Here is a 25,536-nt window from a genome sequence, read left to right as displayed (position 1 = left end):
AAATTTCTTAAACACTTTGTATTTTATTTCAAGTAAAAAGATGTGGAAAGTGGAAAAAAGTTAAAATAAATCCCTGCTCAATTTTCATTCCTTTTATTACCTCAGAGTTTTAATCTTCAAACTTTATAGATCTGGTTGTGTATTTGTCTATGAATACTTTTTTGTTGGCAGCAGGCTGAAATCCAAGACCAACTCCTCTGTGTTGCTTCAAGTTCATTGCTTTATCAAATTCCATCTTCAGAGTCTGCTGTAACTTCTCTTCCCCTTCCTTGTTCAGAGCCATGTTTGCTTTGTTTGTAGTTGCTGAGAGATTTTGGATAGACACAGCAGAGCCCTTTTTAAAGCCACCCATCAGTCTAAAAAACTTCATTTCTTTCTCAGGGCTTTGGAAAGTGGCTGTGCTCCACTGGCCCAATGTTGCACCCTGTGAAGCAAAACAAGGTTCATGATAAAATTAAATAATACCAAGCCCAAGGAAGGCAGTTTCTAGCCATGTACAATGAGAACAGCATCAGCTACAGGAACCCCACAGGGTTGACAGCTGGGAAGCAGCCATTCCAGGAGCAGCACCTCTCAAAGTTCATGGTGAAAGAGTGACATAACCCTGCATGAATGAATCTTCATTAGCATTTCAGTTCATTTAACTTGGAGACAGGGCTGAATTCACTGTCAGAATCTCCTTTCCCTCTGTCTTCAGGAGTCTTGGCTTTGCCGCCCTCTGGATAATATTTACCTAGCTCAAAGAGTCAGACATTGCCCAATCATTTCCCTTGTTCTTAGACAACTGTCAGACTTAATCCTCTCTCTTTCACTCTTGTCACTTTAAACAGTTATCTTTCTGTGTTCTGGTTGCCTAGTTAAGTAGCTGCTGTTTTGAAGAGTCTTCAGTCTGGCTCATATGCTTTCAGTAACATTTGCATTACTAATTACCACTAATACTGCAAGGGTACAAAAGTGAGGCCATGGTCTTATCTAACAGGACTAAATATAGCAGTTAAAGCCTTCCTTCCCTCGCAGTTTGCTGTGCTCTTGTATTTGCTGTATTCACCTTTCACTGTATCTTTGAACCAGCTCATTTCTTCAAGATTTTTCTTTTGCTTCTCTCCTTTGAGAGTAGAGGCAGTGTCCAAGTAAAATCAGAATCCAGCTGGTTGTGGATAACCCAAAGGTATATCATGAGATTCACAAAGTTTATGAGTTTGGCTTCATTATCTAAGGCTCTTATTTGACTCCTGAGCTATAGCTAGGAGCAGTGCAGCCATTTATAACTATTCTTGGCAGGACTGCTACTTCCCATTTTTTCTTTAAAACTGGGGGTGATATTAAAGGGAATAATGCTTAATCATTAATGAAACAGCCTGAGCTGGTTACACCAAAGGGAAAAATATTATGTAGATTCAGGGGTGTGTTTATGTAAGCCAGAATTCCTTCCAACTCAACAGTTGTAGCTTGCATGGAAACAGTCATTCTCCACTAGACAGCCAGCATGACACGCAGCATGCTTCCCAATAAAACAACCAAAAAGCAGGGCTGGAGTGTCACTGCCTATCAGAGGCCAGAACACCTGCTATTAAAAGCAAGCTATCTATCCATACTACTGTAGTAGTTTTAAATTGCTCTAAGACAAGCTGCTGTATAAGCCCAGGTCTGTGGCACAGATGCATGCACACATGCACAGAAATATGTCCTCCCTTTGGAATGGGAGACATCTGCACAGATGCAAAAATAATTATGGCTTGTCAAACCCTACAAATTGTTTTAAGTGAATTGCTGGCAGGCACTACACATAGCTTCTGCTGCAGCATTTCCAGCTCACTCTTTGGAAACTAATTCATCAGCTTCATGTAGCTTCCATTCTTCTGCATACTACTGGACAGAAACAGATCAGCACCAAAGCACTGAGATCCTCTGCCAAGGACGACACTTTTCTCAATGGCTTCAGAAACTATGGGATAGGTGCAGAGCTGTTGCGGTCTGCCTCCTGCTGTGTAAAAGCTTACACCAGCTGCTTCTAGAATCTGAAGTATATTCCAACTTTCTAGGTATACTGGTGTATGAACTCTGGATTACTAGCAGAGCTTCTTCTCCTGCATCTTACTCCCCCTGCTAAACACTACTGCAACAGTTTCCACTACCTTACTGTAAACCTGGCAGGAGGCTGGCTGAGTAGGATGAAAAAGCAACACAGCAAGCAGAAAAATGCTTCTGTAGCAATTTGTTGTGGCTCCTTCTCCAGAGGGAAGAAAATGTTGCTTTAGAGGAGTGATGATGGCAGTTAGAGCACTGCACAATACCAAATGTCAAGAGTTCACTGGTCAGCTCCTAGACTATCTGGAGATTGTACTAACTTTTCTGTAGCACAGTCTTATCTTTACAGCCAGAAGGAGGGCTCTTGTGCCAAGCCATTTACCCTAGCCACATACAAAAAGCCAGTGCAGTGCTTTTTTCAGGAGTTTGCTGTGTGACACAGTATTTCCACCAGGTTAAGGTCCAAGCTCATACATACCCGTTCCACTTTGGGGCTGAACATCTTTGTTTTGCCAGATTCTCTATCAATTTCTTCTTGCAGGGCTTGCCGCCTCACCTAGTGTGCAGAAAAGACAGCACAAACCACTATCTTCCATGTGTGACATGACAGTTAACTCAGTTCAGAATGGAAAGAGGAGGGAAGAATGGTGTTCAGAGAATGTTCAGAGTTTTGCATGTGATCCTTTCACACATTCAACACAAGAGCTGTGGTGTTTCTAGCAGTGTTTTAAATGAGTAGTTTGCTGTATCAGATAAGTTTAATCATCTAACTGTAGGCAACAGCTACACTGAAACAGCCAACACTGATGAGAGGCAAAGAAAGCTGTGTTTAACCTAATACACTACTTAGAAGCTTCAGACAGTGACTGGAGCTGTACATTTTAGACTTAACCCATGGAAGGTAAAGCACATTTTAAGCAGAGCTCTATTTAGGGAAACCCTGGCACAGAGGAGCAACAAAGCAGGGAGTTGGTTACAAAGTCTATGCACACACTGAATTCTAACTTGCTTTAAATCTTACACAGTGAACACAAACCATACCTTGTCTATGTTAACTTCATCAGTGTTTCCTTTTTTTTCCTGCACAATTGTTACATCATCCATATGTCCCTGTAAAACAGCAAAAAAACCCAACCAACTTGTCTGAGTACTTTTATCCATTCTGGTTCATTAGAATTTACACAGCTCTGGCTATGAAAAAGCCACTAAGCAGTGCAGTAGTACTGTTCTGGGGCAAGAAGAAAGAGTCAGATCTAAGCCAGAAATGCCAATTCAACCTGTTTTTTTTTCTATGGAGAGACTTTCTTCCCCAGGGAAGAGATCCTTCTTTTTTTTGTTGTTTTAGCAAAGGATAAAGCATTTTTTGAAATCCACACATTGAAATGGCCCTGACAACCTGACTGGCACATACAGTAACAGTTGCAGACAGGGTCATTTCAAATTAAACCAGTTCACAGGAGCTTCAATTTATACTTGAAATAAGGGACAGAAAGAGCAAAAGGTAAAAGAAGTTACAAATTTAAACTTGGTAGTAAGATAAAGGCACAGGATAAGCTTGAGGCCTGTTGATGCCACTTGCCACTTAAAAAGCCCCAAACAAACTGACAACCCAAACCCCTACCCAGAGAGCTGCAATGTGCTGTCTGTAACAAATGCAGAGTAGATGATGGTCCCAAGGAGCTCCTGGTCTGCCAAGAGCACAAGGAGACGTGTGACACATACATAAAGCATCTCCTGCAGTGGCAGCAAACAGAATGTTAGATCCACATTGAGAGCAAGGAACAGGGCAGAGCAGGAGCAGAGCAGCTAGGGTGGCAGTGGATGGGCAGGATGACAGGAGGAAACCCACAAGCAGCCAGATATTGGTAACTCTTCCACAAAGTGCAGCCCTTCAGCAGCTTTTGGTCTCGCTGACTGACATTTCAAGATCATTCCCCTCAGCCTTTCTTTCCTAAATTCCTAATAAAGATAAGATTTGGGGGCATCCACTGTAACAGGGTATGTAAGCAGTCCAGGATACTGGTACACTAGAGCCATAAGCTTTAGACAAGCCTGGTAGAGGTGGCCAAAGGGAAGATCTATTGATAGAGCTAACATAGTAACCCAAGCATGAAATAGCCAGGGAACACTAAGAGAAAGAAAAGATTTGTAACATACTTCTGTCAGCAGAAGCTGCTGTTATTTTTCTGAGGGCTTACAGTTTCATTTAAAGCCATGAATGATTGACCTTGTTTTCCAAGCTACCTTTTATACATGGATTTCACAGACAGAGGATTACAAGGACCATTTAAATGCAAGAACACTTGTCTGCAGTAAGGAGCACTCATTCTCTTGGATGAAAAGAAAAAAACAACATAAAACTTCATCCCAGTTTACTTCTAGATGGCTTGGTACTGTCTTTTCAGATCTATTAACACAAGCAGGATTGCTGTTGTGACAGGACTCTGCAAACAGCTGCAGTGGTTTGGTTTTTCTAGCTGGAAGGTTAAGTGGCAGATAAGGAAGGAGGAAGGGTGCACCCCTGTCCCTGCAAGTCACTGACCTGCTGAAGGCTACTGCATGGTGAAAATCACCCCCTCTGGAGGTGTGCCAATCTTCCCCCACTGCATGGCAGGGGAGCACATTATGATATCTGCAGGCAAAGAACTTCAAAGGAGAAAACTGAGTTCTTACTCCTCCTCACTCTGCCCAAGTTGACTGTAATAGCATCCAATGAGAAAAATACTCACTGATAGGAAGTGGGTGTCACTTCCATACTGGTTCTAAGAACTTGTTCTCCTGCTTGCTGCACAAACCCAAGAGAAGTTTTTTCCAAGGCACATGGCAGTGTGTGTGTCACACCACAGACTAGGAAATGTTTCATGACTATGGCACAGTTAAATGCAAGACTGACATCAGCCATTCACTGCAGCAGTGTCTTTTGCCTGGCCTAGGTTCCTATAGAACTGATTTATCCAGACTTCTGCATCTTCAGAAAGATGTCTCTGAAGTAGCTTTTATTAAAGGACAGAGGTGGATACAGGAAAGAGAAACACAACATATATCACCCTATGCCCTTCTCCTCAATTGTTTCCAAGCTGTTTGCTGTGTTTTCCATTGCAATGGGTCATACAAGTTTACTTGTTATTGCTAGGCTTATCTTGCCTCCACAGAATGTGGAGCAGCTGCAAGAATCCAAATAATGTCTAACAGTCTCCAAGGTGATGTCAATTTAATTAGAAAGTAATCCCAGCAACAAAACCACCTTGTCCTTCAAAAGGTCAGGAGGAGAAACCTAAGTACAAAGCCCCAAACATCTGCTCACCTCATGTCTGGAGCACACACAGACTCCAGACACAAACCTTTGTGGGAAAACCCTGTGCCTGGGTCTCAAGGAAAGGCTTCTCTAACTCTGTATTTAATTATTAGCACTCAGCACCAGAAAACACTCTGTTCCCACCGCAAATCAAGACGCTGCATACACGAGCGCAAACAAAGCAAAGCACACCATGAAGTGTGCTCGAGAGGCAGCTAGTGCTATGGGCTCCTGCTTTATAAGCTAGCCCTGGTTTACAAAGATCTTCAGTGATGCTTCACTAACTGCTGCCTGACTTTTAAAGAAGCCAAGCATTCAAAATGCTTGATAAAAACCAACTGGAGTGCAGCTTCCCATCAGCTCTGAAAATAAACCCAAGCCCCTAATGACTTCCAATAAACTGTTTTCAAAGCTGTTGAAGCAGATAAAACTACAGCTAGGTATCTATTGAATTTGTATGCATCTTACAGCTTAAATCCCAATGATAGCAGAGGTTAAGCATGCAGGCACTAACTTGAGGCACTTAAATAGCTTTAAAATACTATTTCAACCAGAATGAACAAAAAAAAAAAGGGGGGGGGGGGGGAGTTAAAGCAATAAAGCCAAATTTTAACAGCCTTAATAAAAAAAGAAATCAAGGAAGCCTCTATATTGCAACTCTTTCATCAGTTCCTCTCCATCTTTGCTTCACCTCAGGAATGGCAGTACTGTGAGACTCTGGGATAGGATTTCCTTTAAAGTCAGTCTGGATGCAATTCCAGTTACCTTCAGTTGGAACTTGCATGGCTCTTGTGTCTGTCTTGCACAGATTTATTTATGTAAGGATTTGTTTAGGTTGTTCTCTAGCATTTTTCTATCAGAATTTATACATCAAGGCAAATTTGCTCAGGTTAAATGACATGGTAAGAGTGTTGCCATTTTGCTGAGAGCAGGTGAAGGAGGGGTAGAGAGCACTTATGGCTGTATGCATTAGCTCTTGTGCCAAGACTTGCTGTTAGCTGTAATATTTCTATTTTCACAATTTAAACACTAGATGACTGCAGCATTCAAAAGTACTTTGCCATGCTTCACAACTATTATGTGCTGAAATGGAATGAAGCTGGAGGTGGGGAGATTCAGGCTAGATGTGAGGAGGAGGTTCTTCACCATGAGAGTGGTGAAGCCCTGGAATGGGTTGTCCAGGGAGGTGGTCGAGGCCCCGTCCCTGGGGGTGTTTAAGAGCAGGCTGGATGAGGCTCTGTCCAGCCTGATCTAGTGTGGGGTGTCCCTGCCCATGGCAGGGGGGTTGGAACTAGATGATCCTTGTGGTCCCTTCCAACCCTGAATGAAACTATGAAACTATGAAATCAGATGATCCTGTTTCTCAAAACTCAGAGGAAGCCTCTATTGACCTAAATACAACCTAAAGGTCTGAACAGGCAGAACAACCTGCAAAATAGGAAACTGCTGACCTGAACAACCTTAGCAGGAGGGTGCAAAGATGCCCTCTTCTTCACAACTTACCAGTGTCTCATGTCCCACGTCTTCTTTTTTGATCTTTTTTGTATTTGCATTTGAACCTGGCTCTTTAGCACAGTCCTGTGGTGCTTCTTTTCTTCTTTTTTTGCTCTTCCTGTCACAGAGCATATGATTACTATTGCATAATACCCTATCTACAGTGTCCCCTGTGACATATTGGGCTTGCTTCACTTCACTCTCTTTATCCTTTATATTGCTTTCTAGTACTGCTGGGTTTTGGCTTTTAAATGCACTGTCATTGGTTAAGTAAACTTTTGAGTGTGTTGTTTCCTTCTCCTCTTCTTTCTGCATCTTCTTCTTTTTATTCTTGCTGGCTTTATGATCCTTGATATTCTTCCTGCCTTTTTTTCCAGAAAGCTCTTCTTCCTCCAGCATCACTTCTTGCTGTGCTGGGAGATGCTTACCAGCACCTCTCTGACTGTACTCCACATTATCTTTGTATGCTATGGAAGAAACATCTTTGCTTCCCTTCTTTTCCCTTTTGGCCTTTCTAATACTTCCAGAGTTCTCAGCAGTGTCCTCTTCCTCTCTATTTGTCAATGTTCTTTGCCTTTTTCTACAGTCACTTAGTGTTGTGGTGCCATCAGGAACTTCACAGGTGCTGTACTGGTTATCTGCGGATGGTGAAACGGAGTCAGACTTCTCTTTGTTTTTCTTCTGTTTCTTTCTTCTCACATAACTCTCCTCATCATTCTGGACCATAGCTGTTGCACAGCTTTGGCCCATAAAAGCTTTTTGTTGTGCAATACATTTGTGGGTTTTTTTACCAATGTTTTCAGACTGTTTCTGTTCACTGTCCTGGATGCCCTCTAATGAAAAACCCCCTTTCTTCTTTTTTTTCTTAGTTTCTTCACCACCCACACTGGAATCAGCCTTCTTTCTGCTTTTTTTGTGAGCAGATTCATATTCTTTAGTACCATCTGTATGATGGTTTGCCAGCTCCACATCAGTGCTCTGCTTATTCTCCAATGATAAGGAGGAATGACAATGCATTTTTTTCTTCTTTTTTTTGAGACTTTTAATTTGTTCCTCTGATTCCTCTTGGGGTTCTGTATCCAGATGGCCTTCCAAATGCACAAAGCTTTCTGAGGGTGTTTCTTTCAGCAATTCAGAGTCACAGCTATCTTTTTTGGTTTTCTTTTTCTTCTTCTTCCTCTTCAGTTCTAGCTGGTCTAAACATTCATCCTCTTTAAACTTTTCCTTCTTCTTCACTTTTGTTTTTGTCCGAAGTTGGTCATCACCCTCAGTTTCAATGACAATTTGTACATCTTTCTCAATTTTAATGACAGTCTGGCTCCTACTGCTTTTCACCTTTTTCTTCTTCTGTACTGGTTCCTCGTGATCTTTTCTCTTTTTCTTTACTATCATTCTAAAACAGTGGAATGAAGTTGTAAGTGCACTGCTTCACAAAGGTGACACAAGTCCTACCCCATTTGGCCTGCCTTTATTCTAAAACCACCCCATACCTCTCCTTGTCCCCAGCACTCTTTTTACAGTTTAACAATCTGCTTTCTGTGATGGAGAGCCAGAACTGCAGGCAGCACTGCAAGTACAGCCCTACTGGCGTGCTCAGGGGGTGATTATTTTGTGTCCTGTTCCTTAGTGCTGCCCTATTTTGTCACTTTCTGTTTGTCTTTTTGACAGCTGCCAGCCATGGCATTTTCACTGAAATACCTACCCTCTAAAAATCCTTCCTAAGCGACAAGACATACGCTGATGGATTTACACATTGGTATAAAGTGCTTTTCCACATGTGTATGACTTTTCACTTATGCAACACTGAACTTCACTTTATTGTCCACTTCACATGAAGATGTTTTAAGGTACCTTATTTATTACCTTGAATTTACTTCTGTTTGCAGTTTCTCATCCTTGCTGACTCCCTTCTCAGGACATTTATGCCTATGACCAGGTTACAGCAATGTGAAGCCTTTGGTGCCTACCCGTGACACTTGCCTCACTTTGCTGAGGCATCTGTATTCATACTTATTTATCATCTTGGGATGTTTAATCCACAGGATCTGTGTGCCCCTTGTACTGCACCTTGTCAGAACCCTTTACAAAAACCAAAGCGTGCCGTAGTGCAGCTCTGCCTGTTACCCGCACGCTGCCCAGGGCTTGCACACAAAGCCAGGCCGGGTGTGTGCGCTCCTGCCCTTTGCTGGGCCCAGCTGTGCCAAACCGGCCCGCAGGGAAGGGGGTGGACCCGCCGACCGATCCCAGTTTCAGGGGACCCCCTCCTTATTAGCTACGCGCACGCAGCCCACCTTCGGGGCCCATTCGATGCAAGGGGCAGGGCGCGGCGCAGCACTTCGTTATCGCCCCGCACGGACACCGCCCGGCTCGGCCCCAACACCCCCCACCAGTGGCAGCCGCCCGGGGGAAGCCCCGGGAGGGCCTCAGCCGGGCAGACGGTTCCCTCAGGCCGCCCCGCCGCCGCTTACCTGCCGCGGGCCACGTGCAGCCCCCGCCGCCCCGCGACCCGGAAGGGGAACGCGGCCGCGCCCGCCCCTCGCCGCGACTGGCGGAGCGGTTGCTGCGGCAACGCGGCGCGGCATGGCGGCAGGCGGGCGCGCGCCGGGCCTGCGGGAGCGCGTGTGCGCAGGTGGGAGCGCTTGTCCCGCCGCAGCCAGCGGCAGGGGAGACCCCGTCCTGAGGGGGCCGCGGGCTCTGTGAGGGTGGCCGCGGCTCTGACTGGGCTCCGCGCCCTCGCGGCGAGAGGCCCCCGAGCCGGGCAGCTAGTGGTGTCCCGTCTCGGTTACTCGGGCCCTTTTGGGGCTGCCCCTCACTGCTGCTGGTGCAGCCGTGGGGGCACCGGTTCCCCTACCGGCGCTGTGGAGTGAAGCCGGCCCTAAGGAGCGGATGGGGTTGGCTGCATCTGCCCGCGACAGGTGCTGAAAGCCTCCCTTCTCCCCCCCGAGTGGGGCTGGGAGCGCATCCGCTCGCTCGCTTTGCGCTGCCTCTGATCGCTGTCATCTGACAGAAACAAACCTTCGTGTGCGCTGCTGCTGTTGCTGCTAACAGGGCCAGAAGCGTCTGGCTTCCTACAGCGGTGCTACGGACGCTGGTGCACCCCGTAGTGCCCCGTGCCCTGCCTGGGTGTAGCTTTGGGGGCTCTCCTGGTAGGGGGCTCGGTTAGTGCCTTGGGAGAGCAGAGCGGTGACAGTGTAGCTGCTGCCAGGTAAATGCAGCTGATAAAAGAACCTCTGTCCTCAGAGTCCCATTCTAAGGGCAAAAGTCCTGCCCTTTTCCTACCATCTGAGAGCACTGTGACTGGTTGGGAAGCTGAGACCACTCTGGAGTCTTGTGGTGTTCAAATGAGACACTCCTCATTTAGAACTTCATAGTGCCTCAAAGCAGGTATTTTCTGTGACAATGGCCATTTTTAGTGGTGCTTATTCTCACATACTACACGTGGAAGTAGCAATGCCAGTAAATCTCCTAACTACAGTGGTAGGAGGCTAAACCTGCTGGGTTTGGCTGTAGGGATTCCTGCATTGTGTAATCTGTAAGTGATTTTTGTATCAGGTCTAACACCCTCCTTTACTTTCCACCCCATAATCTATGTGGGTCACGTACTGCTTTTGCCTTTTGGAGACAGTACTACTTGGCAATGTCCTGGGGACTTAATTGCTGATAGAGGAATTCAAGTTGAAAAGCACTGTTACATGCTACTTAAATTAATGGTTCATTCTGGACAGGCATCTGCATTTTACTTGCATTAAAAAGAATTTAAACTATTGTTTGAAAGTCTTCCCAGTAAGAGGTTCTTTTATCACTGGGAACCTTGAACTAGATTTAAAGCCAAGACAAGAAGCTCTAAAGTTCTCATTTATTGTAAGGTACTAGGTTTCATGTTAAGTATTTGCTGTATACAGTTGGTGTGGCTCCAAACTAGAATATGTGCCTTCAGAAAATGGTTGTGTAGGAGGAAGGAGAGAAAGAGACTTGGGGGTGCTGGTGGACAAAAAGCTCAACATGCGCTCTCAATGTGCACTTGCAGCCCGCAAAGCCAATCAGATCCTGGGCTGCATCAGGAGAAGTGTGGCTAGCAGGTCGAGGGAGGTGATCCTCCCCCTCTACTCAGCCCTGGTGAGACCCCACCTGGAGTACTGTGTCCAGTTCTGGAGCCCCTATTACAAGAGGGATGTGGAGGTGCTGGAACGTGTCCAGAGAAGGGCCACAAGGATGATCAGAGGGCTGGAGCACCTCTCCTATGAGGACAGACTGAAGGAGTTGGGGCTGTACAGTCTGGAGAAGAGAAGGCTCTGAGGTGACCTCTGGAGACCATGTGGCCTTCCAGTATCTGAAGGGGGCCTACAGGAAGGCTGGGGAAGGACTTCTCAGGATCTCAGGTAGTGATAGGATTAGGGGGAATGGAATGAAGCTAGAGGTGGGGACATTCAGGCTGGACGTGAGGAGGAAGTTCTTCACCATGAGAGTGGTGAAACCCTGGAGTGTGTTGTCCAGGGAGGTGGTTGAGGCCCCGTCCCTGGGGGTGTTTAAGAGCAGGCTGGATGAGGCTCTGTCCAGCCTGATCTAGTGTGGGGTGTCCCTGGCCATGGCAGGAGGGTTGGAACTAGATGATCCTTGTGGTCCCTTCCAACCCTGAATGAAACTATGAAACTATATAAACAAATATGTTTTTAAAGTCTTCTAGATAAACGTTGTACTTTTTACTTTTAGAGTATGAAGCAGAATGGCCTCCGTTTCCAGGTGTTCATGAATCCAAGCATGGATCTGTGAGTATAGTTCAAGTTTAAAAAAAAAAAAAGCCTGCTTAAGGCTGGTTTTAAAAGATTTGAAGGGACTAAATGGCAAAATGAGGTAGCCACAGAGTCAGCTTATTCATAACATGAAAACAAAACTGTGTTTTGCTAACAGCTTCTGTGAATCAGCAAATGTAATATTCCAAATCACTGCCTTTATTTAAAGCAGCTTGGGTAGTGCTATCCCAAAAATAGAGTGCCAGCTGTGTTTGGCTAGTGCAGCTCGCTGGCTTTTGGCTGCAGCTGCTTCACAGGCGGGGCTCTGAAGCCTGCAAAGATCTCCTTGGGGCGGTGTGGGGAGCAGACTGGGCAGGGCCATAGGCAGGAGGGGGGAGCAAGTGCAGCAAAGGAATTATGCCTCAATGTCACCTGTGATAGATCACTTCAGTGTGGCCACTGAAATTAGTGGAATTCAACCTGATCAGAGTTGCTTGAAGTCTAATTCTGCCCAAATAAGTCTAGGAAGATCTGTGGCAGACATAAAAACTTAAGGAAGGCAAACCACTTTTAAAATCTTTATTCCCAGTGCTCCTAGGAGTAGCAGAATTAAGTATTTGGGGCATTAGAGTTAATCTTCATTTAACTTAGGCATTTTTGTAGATGTATCTATCTTACTCAAATACTTTGTTGTTTTAAAAGCATTTTAAGAGGTTGTAGTTTGAATTGTCAGACAGTTGGCCTGTTTAGACCTATCCTGTTTCCAGAAATGAAACTGTCTTCATTACAGGCTGTTATTAAATTGGAGTAGTGAACTCTGCTTGGGATATCAGCCTGTGCATAATATGTACAATGCCTTCTGTTAGGTTTGGGTGTTGTTATTGTGCTGGAAATTGCAGATTATATATATTTTTTTAAAGGTGTAATTATTTGTTTTAAAGCACTTAGAAAATGTTAAAATAATTTAACAATTTAATTAGAAATCACAATTCCTTTGTTTAACTAACCTTAGGATTTTTCCTGTTGGGTTGGCTTCTGCATTTTTGCAGAGGTATTTATATAGGTTGCATTGATCTTGAACAGGTATCTTTAGAAGCAGAAATATTGCAGCCCTTGCATATGGAACAATTTCATTCAGCCCCTGAAGCTGATACGGCTGTCCAACAGTTGCTCCCCATTCCCCAGACAGCAGAACCACTTCCAGAACCACCTGATCCCAAAACATGTAAGTAGGAGCATATTATCTTGAGCCCCGCTGTGATGATTTTTCTTGTGCTTGGCAAGGGTTTGTTGAATGTTAACAACAGCTATAGCAGCTTTTCTTGAGTGGAGTTTGCATGATTAGACCCCTAGTTTGTAAGAAGGAACCAGCTTGACCACTTGGTGGGTGAGAGAAAGCTCAGCTGGTGCATTACAAATCAGCAGCATTGTCTAGCTGTTAAGGTAGTTCCCTTCTGAATAAGGGACTTCTATTTATCCTCTTAAATCAGAGAGAGGCAAGCATTTCTTCCTCTAATTTAATGAGGCAAAACAAGGATCAATAGACTAAATAGACAATTGGGTTTGAAAACTGCTTTCACAAGGTTATCTCTGCCCAGCTGATTACATATTAGAGTGGAAATGGCTCTAAAGTTTTGTCCTTCCATTTTTGTCAATTTCTATACTTGATAAAGTTCACCACCTAGGAATGCATTTTTTTATTGTGTATTTCAGCCTTTTTATGTCTTCTGTTCATTCTTGCACATTAGGAATTCCTGTTGATGGTCACAAACAGTGTTAGCCTTGGAAAATATATATATATATGTATATAGTGTCCTTCCAGTTATGAACATTTTCTGGCAGCACATGAACCAATTAAAGGTATAAAGCAGAGAGAAAATTCAGTGCTTCAGGGGTGTTGCCAAAAAAGAACTCTTCTATGATTTAATCTTCCCTTGCCACACCAAAACCTGCATACTTAGTGCATGGCAGGCAGCCTGGCTTTAAATCAAGGACAGCACTTCAGCTGCTAACCACTCCTGCTTGTCTAAGGTCCTAATAGGCTTTGTTTTGCTCACCTTTCTGAGGGACATGATCTTATGGCTTTGTTCAGGGTCATGGTCTGGCCCAATGAACTTGAGTTCTTCCATGTTCAGTGTCTTTACTAGAAGGGGCAGAAGGCTCCTCCACTTCCCCCAGTCTGTAAGTTGATGGTGAAAAGTCCTGTTAGGAAAAGTGGAGATATGAGGAAGTGCTGAGAAGGAAACAGCTTGAGCTTCCCAGCTGAGCAAGCATGTAGCTATTAGGCTACATGTGGAGCATGGGCAATAGCACTGCTGGGCTTTGGTGATGCTGACTGCAGCTGCTTTTTTCTGCAATGAAATCAGTGATGCCAGTGCTTGTGAACACATGGGTAGTATGGTGTAGACCTGATGTGAGGGCAGTGCAGTCAAACGTAAGAGATATGTCAACCCAGATAGCCCTCCCCAGCTAGCAAAAAATTGGTGTATGGAGTCATGTTCCTATTTCTGAAGGATCTGGCAAGTAGGAAGTAAGAAAGAGGCATATGCTCTGTAAGAGTACATCAGGCATACAGGCATTCAGTATTCCTAAGGTTGGAAGGGACCTCAAAGATCATCAAGTCCAACCTGTCACCCCAGACCTCATGACTAGAGTAGGGAGGACACTACTGCCCACTGCAGGCTTTGAACTCACAACCTTCCCATTAAGGGTCTGATGCACTACCAACTGAGCCACTTGAAGTAAGTGTGAGAAAGAAATCACAGCACTACTGGAATATAATCTTTGGTTTGCCTTCTGTCTAGAAATTCAGTTTTATGACCAACTCTGTTACTGCAGATGGCAAAGGGCATGAGGGTAGGTACCGAGGGCCTGAGTGGTCTGACTGTAACTTCCCTGAGTTCAGTGCAGGCTCATTTCCTTTCCTTTCCTTTCCTTTCTCTCAGGGTAAATTAGTACACTCTGCTTTTCGTTTCCATGGTTAAATTGCTTCTGGTGTTCCAAGCTCACTCATTTAAAGCCAAGTCTGACATCTCTGAGGCACACTGTGGTTTGCAGTGGTGATGCACCTTCAGTTTCAAATTTACTCAAGTTTATGTTGTCTTGGCTGAAGAGAAGACACATTTCTGGCTGTATCTGAACTGTGAGTGAATCTGTTCAAGCTGTGCTGGTATTGATACAATGACTGATACCTACTGCATGGAATCTAATGTCTGTTAGATAGTTGTGAAGTTTTTGTTTCAAAAAAGACATGTTGTTGAAATCTCAGTGCTTACCTGTAAGTAAAGGCTGTACTCTTTTGCTCAGGTTCTCCTGGAGAATACTTAGAGCATTTCATATTCCCAGTGCTCTTACCTGGAATGGCTGAGCTGCTGCATCGAGCAAAGAAAGAGAAGTGTTTTGAGGTCAGTTTTCAGCTCTCATTTCAAATCATTGACAGGAAGTTACAGCCTTTTATATCCCAGGCTGTATTTCTTTATTTGATCTTTTGCAACAAAACCAAACCACAGTAATATGAAATAACAAATCTTGAGTTGTTTTGGATCTGGTCTTAAATGTTGTTTTCTCCAGTAATTCAGAACAGATTGTATACTGCACACACTCAATCATCATGCCAATCTCCAGCTCATAACAAATCCTCCTTAAATATCCAGTTGTTTCAAGCCTAAGTAGTGTTGAATTTTAGAGAAGCAGGCTTCCTTTCAGATTTATGCCCATCATTCCTCTGAGGGTGCCATAAAGAACTCAAGTTTTACTTGACCATTCAATTTCTTTTGCTGGGCTTGGCATCCTCATAGGGGTGTATTTTGTATTTTAGAGTTTTAATGCTCTTAATTTAATTCCATTTAATGGGAGAGCAGAGTATTCAGCATTAATGAGCTTATAAAAGCTGTACATTTAAAAAATCATTGCTTGCTACATATGTTTTTATGCATTTCTTTTCTCTGTCTGTGTGTAAAAACACCTAGAGAAACATTCCTCATTGTGTGGGGGGAATGCTTGAAAGAGAAGCATTACAACAGGTGCAAAATAAAGCTCATTGTATGACCAATGCCTAACTCACAGAGCAATAGATTAGGTACTGGGAGCTGTGGGGTTCTCCATCATTTTTGCTATTTTCTCCAAGCACAGACATTTGGGTTTTGCTGTTGTTTTCTATTTCTTTCCTCCTTTCTGTCACCCACACTTTGCAGTGTAAAACCTTTCTCTCTCTTTCTCTTTTATGCTGCAGCTGAGCCTTCTCTTACTTGCAGCTTCACAATGTAAAGATAAATGACATAAATGACAATGAAAACATCTCCCTTTCCATACATGATACACACAGTTTGTGCTCTTAGGGTTGCAGATTAAAATGTTCTAGACTAAGATGATAGTGAAGTGAGGAGAAATTGGTGTTGCTAGGTGGTTATTAATTATCTTGGGTCTAGGAGGTGAGGAGAAAGTTCTTCACAGAGAGAGTTGTTAGCCGTTGGAATGGGCTGCCCAGGGAGGTGGTGGAGTCACCATCCCTGGAGGTGTTCAAGAGGAGATTGGATGTGGCACTTGGTGCCATGGTTTAGTTGTCATGAGGTGTTGGGTGACAGGTTGGACTTGATGATCTTTGAGGTCTTTTCCAACCTTATTGATTCTATGATTCTATCTGCCTCCTCTCCAACTACAGAACCTTCCTGTTGCAGACATTCTGAGAACAGACACTGTGGAACAATTTGTTAACAATACTGTGCGTGCTCTTTGCCCCTGACCTTTACATGCCTGGTACAGCCAGAAACACACAAAGCGTTCCAGGCCTGAGTGGACATGCTAGCACTGCATTTCAAATCCCAGTCTGTACAGTTAATAGTAGGGAGTTACATCAAATTTTGTTCAGTGTTCACTAAGCTTGTGTGTCTATATGTTTTATATAGGTGTGTATGCATTTATAGCCTGTGGTTAATACAAGGGAAATAGTAAGATGGTTCATTTACATGTCATTGTGGCATGGCATCCCTGTACACCACTCCTGCCATGATATTTATACATGTTTCATCTGTTCTTGGCTAGGCAATGTATTATTCATCACACTTTTAATGAAATTTGTCTTGATGTTTTTTGTTTAGAGGTAGCTCATGCCCTTTAAGAGGAAAAGGCATGCCTTACAGCTGGCTTAAAATGCAGACCCTGATAGATGTTACCTATTTCAGAGGGCAGTAAACCAGCACTTCATAGGAAAATGTGAGAATTCTTAAAACAATAGTTCAGTTTTGAACTCTGGACAAGTCTAAAGGTTATTTCATCTATTTTTAATCCAAAAAATGTTTGCTGAGTTTCAGTGGTATATAAATTAGAAAGTATCTGTTCTGAATGTGGATTGTGTATGGATCTGTTGTTTTATAGTGAACTAATAAACCCAAGTTCTTTTCTAGTGCATGAAAACTTCACAAAAATCAGTACATCTTATCAAAAAAGACATTAAGTGATTTTAGTTCTTACTTGGAAGAATACTCTTGCTATTGGGGAAGGAAGTTTAGGAAAGCAAGCTTATGCCAGATGATGATTTTCCACTGTGATATCATTTTTTCCCCTTGTTGAACAATAGCTAGTAAAACAATAGCTCCTTTTGCTTGCCATATGACTGAGTATTTGTGTTCTTTCTCATCAGTGACCAGGTGCTTGTACTTGGACATTCTGTTTCCTTATCTGACCTAAATATGTAATTGCTAATTATACTTCTGTTTCATAAGGGATGTGGTCTTCCACGTGGATTTGGAGGAGGGGGGGAAAAAAAAGCAGCTATGATTTGCATTAAACTTGGTGGTGGGTTTCTGAGGGCCCTCATTTTGATCCTAAAAATCACTTCCAGTTAGTGTGGTTTTTAGGATCAAAACCAGAGCCTGTAGAAACCTAGAGACAGTTAAGGGCAAGGAGAAAGGATCCTATGATAAACACACCAGAAGACAGCTTCAGAAAAATAGGAGGAGGACAAGAAGTAGAAAGATTCATGGAATTCATGAGAGAACAGATGAGGAACATGATTAATTGTGATTAAACTAACTGAAATCATGAAGGATGAGAACAGAATACTGGGTTTGGGTTTTGGCTGGATATGAGTCATTAAGGCCTGTGAAGGGCATCTCCAACAGAATAAACCAGTGGAAGATTAATGGAAGATCCAAAAGAGGAACAATCAAACTGACTTCAGTCAGTGTTGAATGAGCCTGGGAGAAGAGAGAGCAAATTGCCAGGGAGAAGGAAAAGTGGGCTTCAGATGAGAGGCCCTAAAGGTTTTCATGTTTTGAAGGAGAATGAAGATGAATGAGAAGAGAATGAAAGCTTAAACAGATTTGTTTAGCAATTGAAATTGGGGTGAGATCAGATCATGGGAGCAAGGAAGGAATTCAAGGAAGGGATCTGGAAGTACTCATGCATGTCTGGAAAGGAGGAATTGTAGAATCAGATGGGAAGGTCAGGAAAGGGAGATAGCTGTGCTGAAAGTAGTTGCCTTGTGTAGGAAAGAAATTGGCGAGACCTTGTTTGGAAGGTGATACAGAAACATAACAACCTAACACTGTGATTTCAGCTGAAATAGTCTCTCTTGCACTGTGTAATGCCTGAGAACGATCTGAACAGCACAAACCCAGAAGACCCACCAGCTGCTGGCTGTGTCTGCAGACTTCAAACTGACAGAAATATGAGAACAGTCTGCAGAAGCCTCATTTTTAAATTAGAGATGAAAGAAACCTATTAGGTTGCCCAGTGTATTCCCTTGCAGGCTTTCCACCCCCCCTACTATAACTTCTCCTGTACTTTATCCTATCTGCTGTCAAATGTCTCCAGGGAAAGCCTATTTTCTTAAATCCTTCCTCTCACAAGAACTGACTAATGCACTAATTTTTCAGCATTAAAGCTAAATGACATTTAAATGTTTTTATTAGCATAACTCTTGATTTTTCTTTCTGATTAGCCATCACAGGAGGCCACTGTATCAGACCCTACCATTGAATGTGTTGTCTATAGAAGTATGATAGACCAAGGAAAGTGAAGGGGAGGTTTCCTAATGACTTTGCCATCTCCTGATTGTCAGTGTTTTTGCATGGTTATTACCAAGCACATCATATTTACACTGGAAAATGGAAAATTAATTCTGAGCATGAGTAGTTTATGAACACATCTGCAAGTGAACAATGCACACTGGGCAGATATTTCCTGTGTTTATCCTGATTTGTGTAGCATAGGAGGAATGTGTCAAAGGCAGGTCAATTTATGTCATTTTTCCCCCCCCCTTTTATGAATGCTGACTGCTGTGCAACTAATGATTTAATTCATTAGCAAAGTGAACCATTTCCTGGCCAAAAAAACCCCCAACAACAACAAAAAACCAACCCCAAACCATAATAATAATAAAAAATACTCAGCTTGACCAAATTCTTCCCTGAGAATTTCACTGGATCTAACAAGGAGGAAGGCAAGATGAATTTGATTCCTTTGGTGATGGCTGTTTTGACAACACTGTTCTGATTGTTCTTTCTCGCTGCAAAGGAGAAGCAATCTGCTTAAAAGAGGTTAAATTACAACTACTAGATTAAATTGGATTTTGTTGCCAAAGTATAGAATTTATTCTCTGAAACAATTCACTAAGTAATAGGACCCAGTTTCCTCCTGTGAATGAGAACAGCTGTGCAGAGATGACCAGACTCTGCTATTTGTTTTCAGCTACTGTTCAAGTCAAGATTTGCCCATTTAATATCTGAAATTGCCTGTAGAAAGCTCTCCAGTGGTGTTGCTCTCTGGAAGCTCAGGTGTTTGGCTTCTCAAAGCAGCACTTGGTGTCAGCATGGCAGGTGTGAAAATTCCTTAGGGAGAAATGGAGCTTTCTTCACAGACAAGGACTCTAAGGGAGCACTCCATGAACCCAAAAGCTTTTGTGGTCATGAGGCACATCATAAAGGCACTTGGGGATCAGGACTGATAATTATTTTGCAATGTTCTCTTTTTCTTTTCTCCCCCCCCCCCCCTGCTTTTTTTTGTTTTCCTTTCTTTAAAGAAGTTCTCTTCTTTTTGATGTGGGAGTCAGAGTGTATGTCTACCAAGAATACAATTTACTTAGAAAAGTAAAAGCTTTCCAAGTATCATCTAATGATGGAACACAGTCTAACTCTAAAATTCACATTTGTCACCCCCTGGCTAAGTGACTGCCCTGTGTTCTTCCCTGGGCAGTCAGCATCTTGGGTAATGTTCCTCTTCCACTTCACCTGTGGCTGAAGTAATACACTGACCTCCAAATTATGCCATGTGCCAATTCTCTCAAACTTTGAAAAAATTATGTCAAGTAGAGCACTTTATTTCTGCCTCACTGTTCACATCTCCCAGTCCTTTTTGCATCAGATTCTTGTGAAACATGACTGGTGAGGATGAGAGGTCAAGTAATCTGACATGCCTTATATATCCAATTACCTACCTGTTACATTTCTCTTAGCAAGTACTTGGAAGTAGTACCTTCATTTCTTACACTTCAGTCAAGACTCCAACCTCTTTCATGACATTTAGCAGTTCCACAAATGTTTGACTAGTATGAATTGTTTTCCTAAACAAGAATCATTGCAATTGAATCTCCCTTTGTCAGGGCAAGTATTGCCTGCTGGCTGGGAGCTAGGCTTTCTCCTAGCTACGTGGCTGCTGTTTGTTCTGCAGGGGCTTAATGTCTGTTAGTATTCACACTCTGGCTGTGTACATCCATAACACATCTAATCACAGTATCACAGTATAACCTAGGTTGGAAGAAACCTCGAGGATCATCGAGGCCAACCTATCGACACATACCTCATGTCACAGTGTCTAAACCATGGCACCAAGTGCCACGTCCAATCTCCTCTTGAACACCTCCAGGGACGGTGACTCCACCACCTCCCTGGGCAGCACATTCCAATGTCAAACGACTTGCTCAGTGAAGAACTTTCTCCTCACCTCGAGTCTAAACCTCCCCTGATGCAGCTTGAGACTGTCCCCCCTTGTTCTGGTGCTGGTTGCTAGAGAGAAGAGACCAACCCCTTCCTGGCTACAACCCCCTTTCAGGTAGTTGTAGAGGGCAATGAGGTCACCCCTGAGCCTCCTCTTCTCCAGGTTAAACAATCCCAGCTCCCTCAGCCTTTTCCTCATAGGGCTTGTGTTCAAGGCTTCTCCCCAGCCTTGTTGCTCTTCTCTGGACACGCTCAAGTGTTTCGATGTCCTTCTTAAACTGAGGGGCCCAGAACTGGACACAGTACTCAATGTAAGAGGACTTCAGGAAACACCAGGCAAACTCTTCTGTTACTTTAATCTGAAGTCTCCATTCTATTCTTCATGTCATAGTTACTGTGGTTTGTGATAAGCAGAATAAGCCCCTATCCTCAACTGTGCATCCAGCTTTAGCCAGTACAACTTAGAACACCATTCAGAGGTACTTGTTATAACTATACTGCAGCAAATATCAAGATAATGCACATTAACTTTTCTCCCTCTTGTTTTTTTACCTCAATTTGAAAGTACTTCACAATATTTCTGAAATTTTGGATGAGCCTCTGACTGTTGGCAGTGGCAATATTGAAACAGAGAAATGCACTGTATATTTTATTTAATAAAAGCAGACAGTTTAGCTTCTGTTCCTCTCCAGTAGCAGAAATATGTGAGCAATCCAGAGGTAATAAATAACTTGAAACTATCTTCTGTCTTTAGAGACAAAGGACCAAATTCATTGCCAGTGATTTCCTAACAGAGTGGTTGTACAAGTAAGTTAATCATGTTTTTTACTATTAATTGTGCTCAGTGCTTCAAAGACATTAATTTGTAAATAGAATGGCTGAAATTTTAATTGATATGAGTTGTGTTCTTCTTTTTTGGTGTTTTTTTTTTGGTCACAGCAAGAACCCAAAGAGGAAAGATGAGTCATTCACAGAATTCTTCTCCATTCCTTTTGTTAAAGACTGGCTGAAGGACCAGTAAGTTATTGCAATCCTCACAATAACCTTTTCTCCTTTTCTATTTCATTTTTCCCCTGCTATTAGCAGAGCTTCAACATGTTACCATTGTGCTTTCTAAGTGCCCTTTTACTGTGTGCAACAAAGAGCTATGTAGTGCTTTCTAACTTGGTTGGGGTATTAGTTACAAGGCATTTTGTACCAGAGTTATTCACAGGGAAGCAGAGTGCAAGGCATTCAAATAGGCTGGCAGTATTCTGAATATCTTTGTACTGAGAGGTAAAGCAGTGTTTTCAGTGCTGTTTCCTGCTATGGATATCAGTGAGGATATACAGCCTAGAAATTTCTTCCTCTGACTGTAAGCATCTGTTTTAAAAATACCTGTAATGATCCTTGGCATCAGGATGCATTTTTGCATTTCTACAGACATTTATGGCTTTGCATCTGAGAAATGAACACTTGTTTTGGCAGCCTCACTGCCACAGTCCTCAGTATTCCTGTAGAACCAGGCTACACAGTAGTTGTGAAAGCAGCGTTACTGTCCTTGAGGCTGCAGTTTGTTTTACAATGTAGCTGTTGTATGAGGAAAAGCAGAAAAGTGAAGTGTTAGCCTCAGTGACAGAAGAAGAACATTCCAGAGGTTAGACTGTAAACACAATTTTCAATTTCAAAACTTAATTGGAGGCTAAGTTGGTGGTCAGTGAAAACTTAGAGATTGATCTAGTTGAGGATGCCCCTGCTTACTGCAGGGGGTTTGGACTAGATGACCTTTGGAGGTCCCTTCCAACCCAGACTGTTCTATGAGATCTCTGGAGGTATGTTTACTTCATTACACTAAGAGGAAATTGAGCTTTCTCAAACTCTGTGTCATGTGGAACTTGGAACCTTTGAGTCACTATCAGGAGGAAAGCCCCTTGACATTCACAGGTCTTTGGAGAAAAGCTGGTGTTTGTGGCATGGACAATTAACTTTGACTGTCTTAGTGGCAGTCAGCTGGCCAAAGTTGTGTAGGAGATTTCTGCAGTAAGAGATGGACATCTTCATAGAGTGACCCATTTCATCTCAGCTCCAACACCTTCAGGGAACTGATGCTGCATCTACCTGCCCAGATGCTGCTGTTCAAGCCTGCCACTGGTGGGACATTTCGAAGGTTCCTTCTGTAGAGCACTAGGTCGTGCCAACAGGATTCCCATTTAAAGCAGGGAATTTTGTAGTTTGGGGAGTGATTATGACCTGCAGTGAGGCTGTCATCCTCATTCTTCAGCATACTGAAGAGCCATCAGTTGGTAAGTTTTGATACCACTGAATTGTGAGGATGGTTTTTTGTACCTCAGATGAATATCTGAGATCACATTTTATCACTGTCTGTCTTGGAAGTAAGGCTGACCTGACTGCTTCCCTGCTCCCTCCCCTTCTTCATCCCAGCCTGCTTGGAGGCGACCTGATATGACCCCGTCTGTTTGGTGTGATGCTTGGTTATTCTGATCAGGGACCTCCTCCAAGCTGGAAATCTCGCTGCCAAAATGAGAGAGGAGGGTTTGTATAGCTGTTTAGAGCATAGATATTGTCTTCATTCTGTTTCACCTGGGAGTCTGACAAACTTCTGTATTGGCACAAAGAAAGGATTAAAATGCAGGGCTCAGGGCAAGGTGAGGAGAATAAATGAGCTGGTAAGATATAGAGGTGGTGGCAGGAACTGCTTAAGTCAGCTTTGCCAACAAGAGAAATACACTGTGGAATCACAGCCTGAATGACTCATAGCTTCTGTTAGTGCTTGTGCTCCTAAATAACGTAGTGACAGCTCCACAAGGACACTGAAGTGTCAAAGTCCTACTTAAGCTGATACACACTTGATCTTAAATCCTCTAAACAAGTGGGCCTTTACAATAACAACTATGAAAGTGATTATTAAAACCACATTTTTTGGGGTGAACTTGTATTAAAATGACAGATTTCTTAGCAAATATTGCACGTGAAGTAATCATTAGAGAGAAGTGAATGACTGCAATATTAAATGGGAGAATTGAGTCCTTCTGGATGTGTCTTACACAGTTTATTATTATATGCTGCCAGATATCACATTTAAAATGTAATTGAGTCTGTACTTTTTAATGGTAATTTCTGGGTTTATTGGTAAAGGAGCTTTCATTTTTTTTGAACAGGATTTATGAATCCATAAGAGACATGAGAAAAAGCAATGGTCAGATTTTGATGGGAAACAATCCTCAGCCCAGCTGTTTAGATAGAGAACTAGAAAGTGTTGCTGCAAATTTAAGGGGTAAACTGTTGTGGTGTTCTTTTCAGTTACTTGTCTGAATTTGGAGAGCCTCCTGCAAGGCCTGGTAAAGAGGAGTACAGTTCTATACTGTGTTAAAATAGGGTGCAGTGGAAAGCAGTCTGTATGCATAAAACCCAAACAAAAATCCAACCAGAAAACTCCCCCCGCCCCCCCCCCAAAAAAAACCCAAAGGCATAATTTTTTATTCTATCAAAGATCCAGCTTTTAAAATATATTCCATACCTGGATATGACTTTCTTGGCTCTATTCCAGTGCCTCCAGTTTTTTTTTCTTTGAAGCTCAGTTCTTTTTCAGAGTAGTCAAAACCACTGTCTCAGGAGCCTCACTCTCTATGTGATGTTTTCCTAAATGAGAGCTTGCAGCCTACTTTTCCTTGATCAGGAGACCCAAGTGTTGCATCAGTTTCCAGACCTCTGAATGCCAAGGATGTACCTTCTCAAGCTGGTTACTGTAGCTGAAGGAGCTTGTGAAATTGGAATTTGTTTGCAGCTTTAGTATTTGCAGTTACTGCTGGGACATCAGTACATAAAAGCCTCAATATAGTTACCTTGTGTTTCACTGGACTCTGCATATTATCAGCAGCACTGACAAAATATTATGTCCCTTGGGAATCCTTGGTTCCTGAAGCAGATTTCCAAAGCAATTGGAGGAGCAGCCTCAACACTGCTTGGGCTCCAGGAAAACACAAACCGTTTCTGTGGCCTTAAAGGACAGCTGCACCTTTCAGAGGACAGGAAACTGGAGCTTTAACGAGGAACTAACAACAGTTTTTGGAAACTTGCTGAGATGCTTACTGATGCCCCTATTCCTGCATTCAAGACTGCTGATAGAGCCAAGTAAAGTAAACAGAATTAGAGCCTCGAATGTTTTGTACTTCTATAAATATGCTAACGAGCACCACAGTTGCCTTTTGTCAGCATTTTCCAGCGGTGTTTCTGGTTGAATAGCAGCGAAGCTCAGTCGCAAGTAGCTGAGCGGCATGTAGTGAATCAGGGACTGAGTAAGAGTGGGAGCTCTGTTTATACCCTGAGATGCCTTCAATTTCACTCTTCTGGCATAGATAGGCTGAGTCTTTATTCTGTGTGTCACAGGAGTACTGTTACCCGACCACCTTCAGCTTATCAATGAAAGAAATAGGAAGAAAACAATTTAAAGGTCCCATGCTCAAAAAAAAAGCTGAAATCCTAACAGTCTACTGGCACATGAATGTCAGAATATGACAGTAACGTGGCTGTGGAAGATCAGTCTTTGTGTGCCTATTTTGCAGGGGCTACAGGAACTGAAGATGTGTTTTACAAACAAACATGAATTCACAAGAACCTCTTTATCTGCATGTTCTCCCTTTCTCTGCAGAGGGCATTTGCTGGATACTCAGTTCAGCAGGACGCGTTTCCTGGTTTGAGCTGTCTGTGTCTCCCAAAACAAATGTGCGAGTGCAGAGAGAATAAATTGATCATGGCTTTAATAAAGTGGGCAGGCAGCTAAGAGAGAGAACCAGAAATAGATAAATTGTTAGTGAATCTGAAGTAGTCTCTCTGCTAAATTTCTGTGTATGAATACATATATAGACTTTGATTACTATTTTCCTCCCTCCCCCCAATATTCTAATTAGGTGAGCTCTGCTGGTCTCAGCTGCCTTTACAGTTGACTTCATTGTCAGTTCTCAGATGGCCAATAGGGGTAATTTTGCCTGGGTGACTGGATTCTTTCTTTCCATAATGTGCCCAGTTTCTACAGGCTTTGCTTTCTGCACGCTGCTGT

The 25,536-nt window shown here is 43.0% G+C and overlaps 2 protein-coding genes across 2 annotated transcripts in view; one reads left to right on the top strand and one right to left on the bottom strand.

The window, feature by feature from the left end:
* Positions 1-9,350, bottom strand: KNOP1 (lysine rich nucleolar protein 1). Its single transcript, XM_068146833.1, has 5 exons — positions 9,286-9,350; positions 6,827-8,210; positions 3,070-3,138; positions 2,507-2,584; positions 1-424 (listed from the first exon to the last, which is right to left on the bottom strand). The coding sequence occupies exons 2-5, from the start codon at positions 8,207-8,209 to the stop codon at positions 110-112; spliced, it is 1,845 nt and encodes a 614-aa protein (XP_068002934.1). The 5' UTR covers position 8,210; positions 9,286-9,350; the 3' UTR covers positions 1-109.
* Positions 9,351-9,703: 353 nt separating this feature from the next.
* Positions 9,704-25,536, top strand: part of IQCK (IQ motif containing K) — a 67,977-nt gene continuing 52,144 nt past the window's right edge. Inside the window, exons 1-7 of the mRNA XM_068147368.1 lie at positions 9,704-9,732; positions 9,866-9,963; positions 11,528-11,583; positions 12,631-12,772; positions 14,854-14,951; positions 21,235-21,287; positions 21,420-21,497. Coding sequence (XP_068003469.1) covers positions 9,704-9,732; positions 9,866-9,963; positions 11,528-11,583; positions 12,631-12,772; positions 14,854-14,951; positions 21,235-21,287; positions 21,420-21,497 — 554 coding nt within the window. The remainder of the gene's footprint in view (positions 9,733-9,865; positions 9,964-11,527; positions 11,584-12,630; positions 12,773-14,853; positions 14,952-21,234; positions 21,288-21,419; positions 21,498-25,536) is intronic.

This window comes from Melanerpes formicivorus, unplaced genomic scaffold (genome assembly GCF_026170545.1).
Source record: "Melanerpes formicivorus ecotype bairdi unplaced genomic scaffold, bMelFor1.0.p_v2 SCAF_14, whole genome shotgun sequence".
In the NCBI taxonomy this organism is placed as follows: domain Eukaryota; kingdom Metazoa; phylum Chordata; class Aves; order Piciformes; family Picidae; genus Melanerpes; species Melanerpes formicivorus.
Note: the sequence above shows the minus strand (reverse complement) of the source record. Positions and strands in the feature narration are given on the sequence as shown.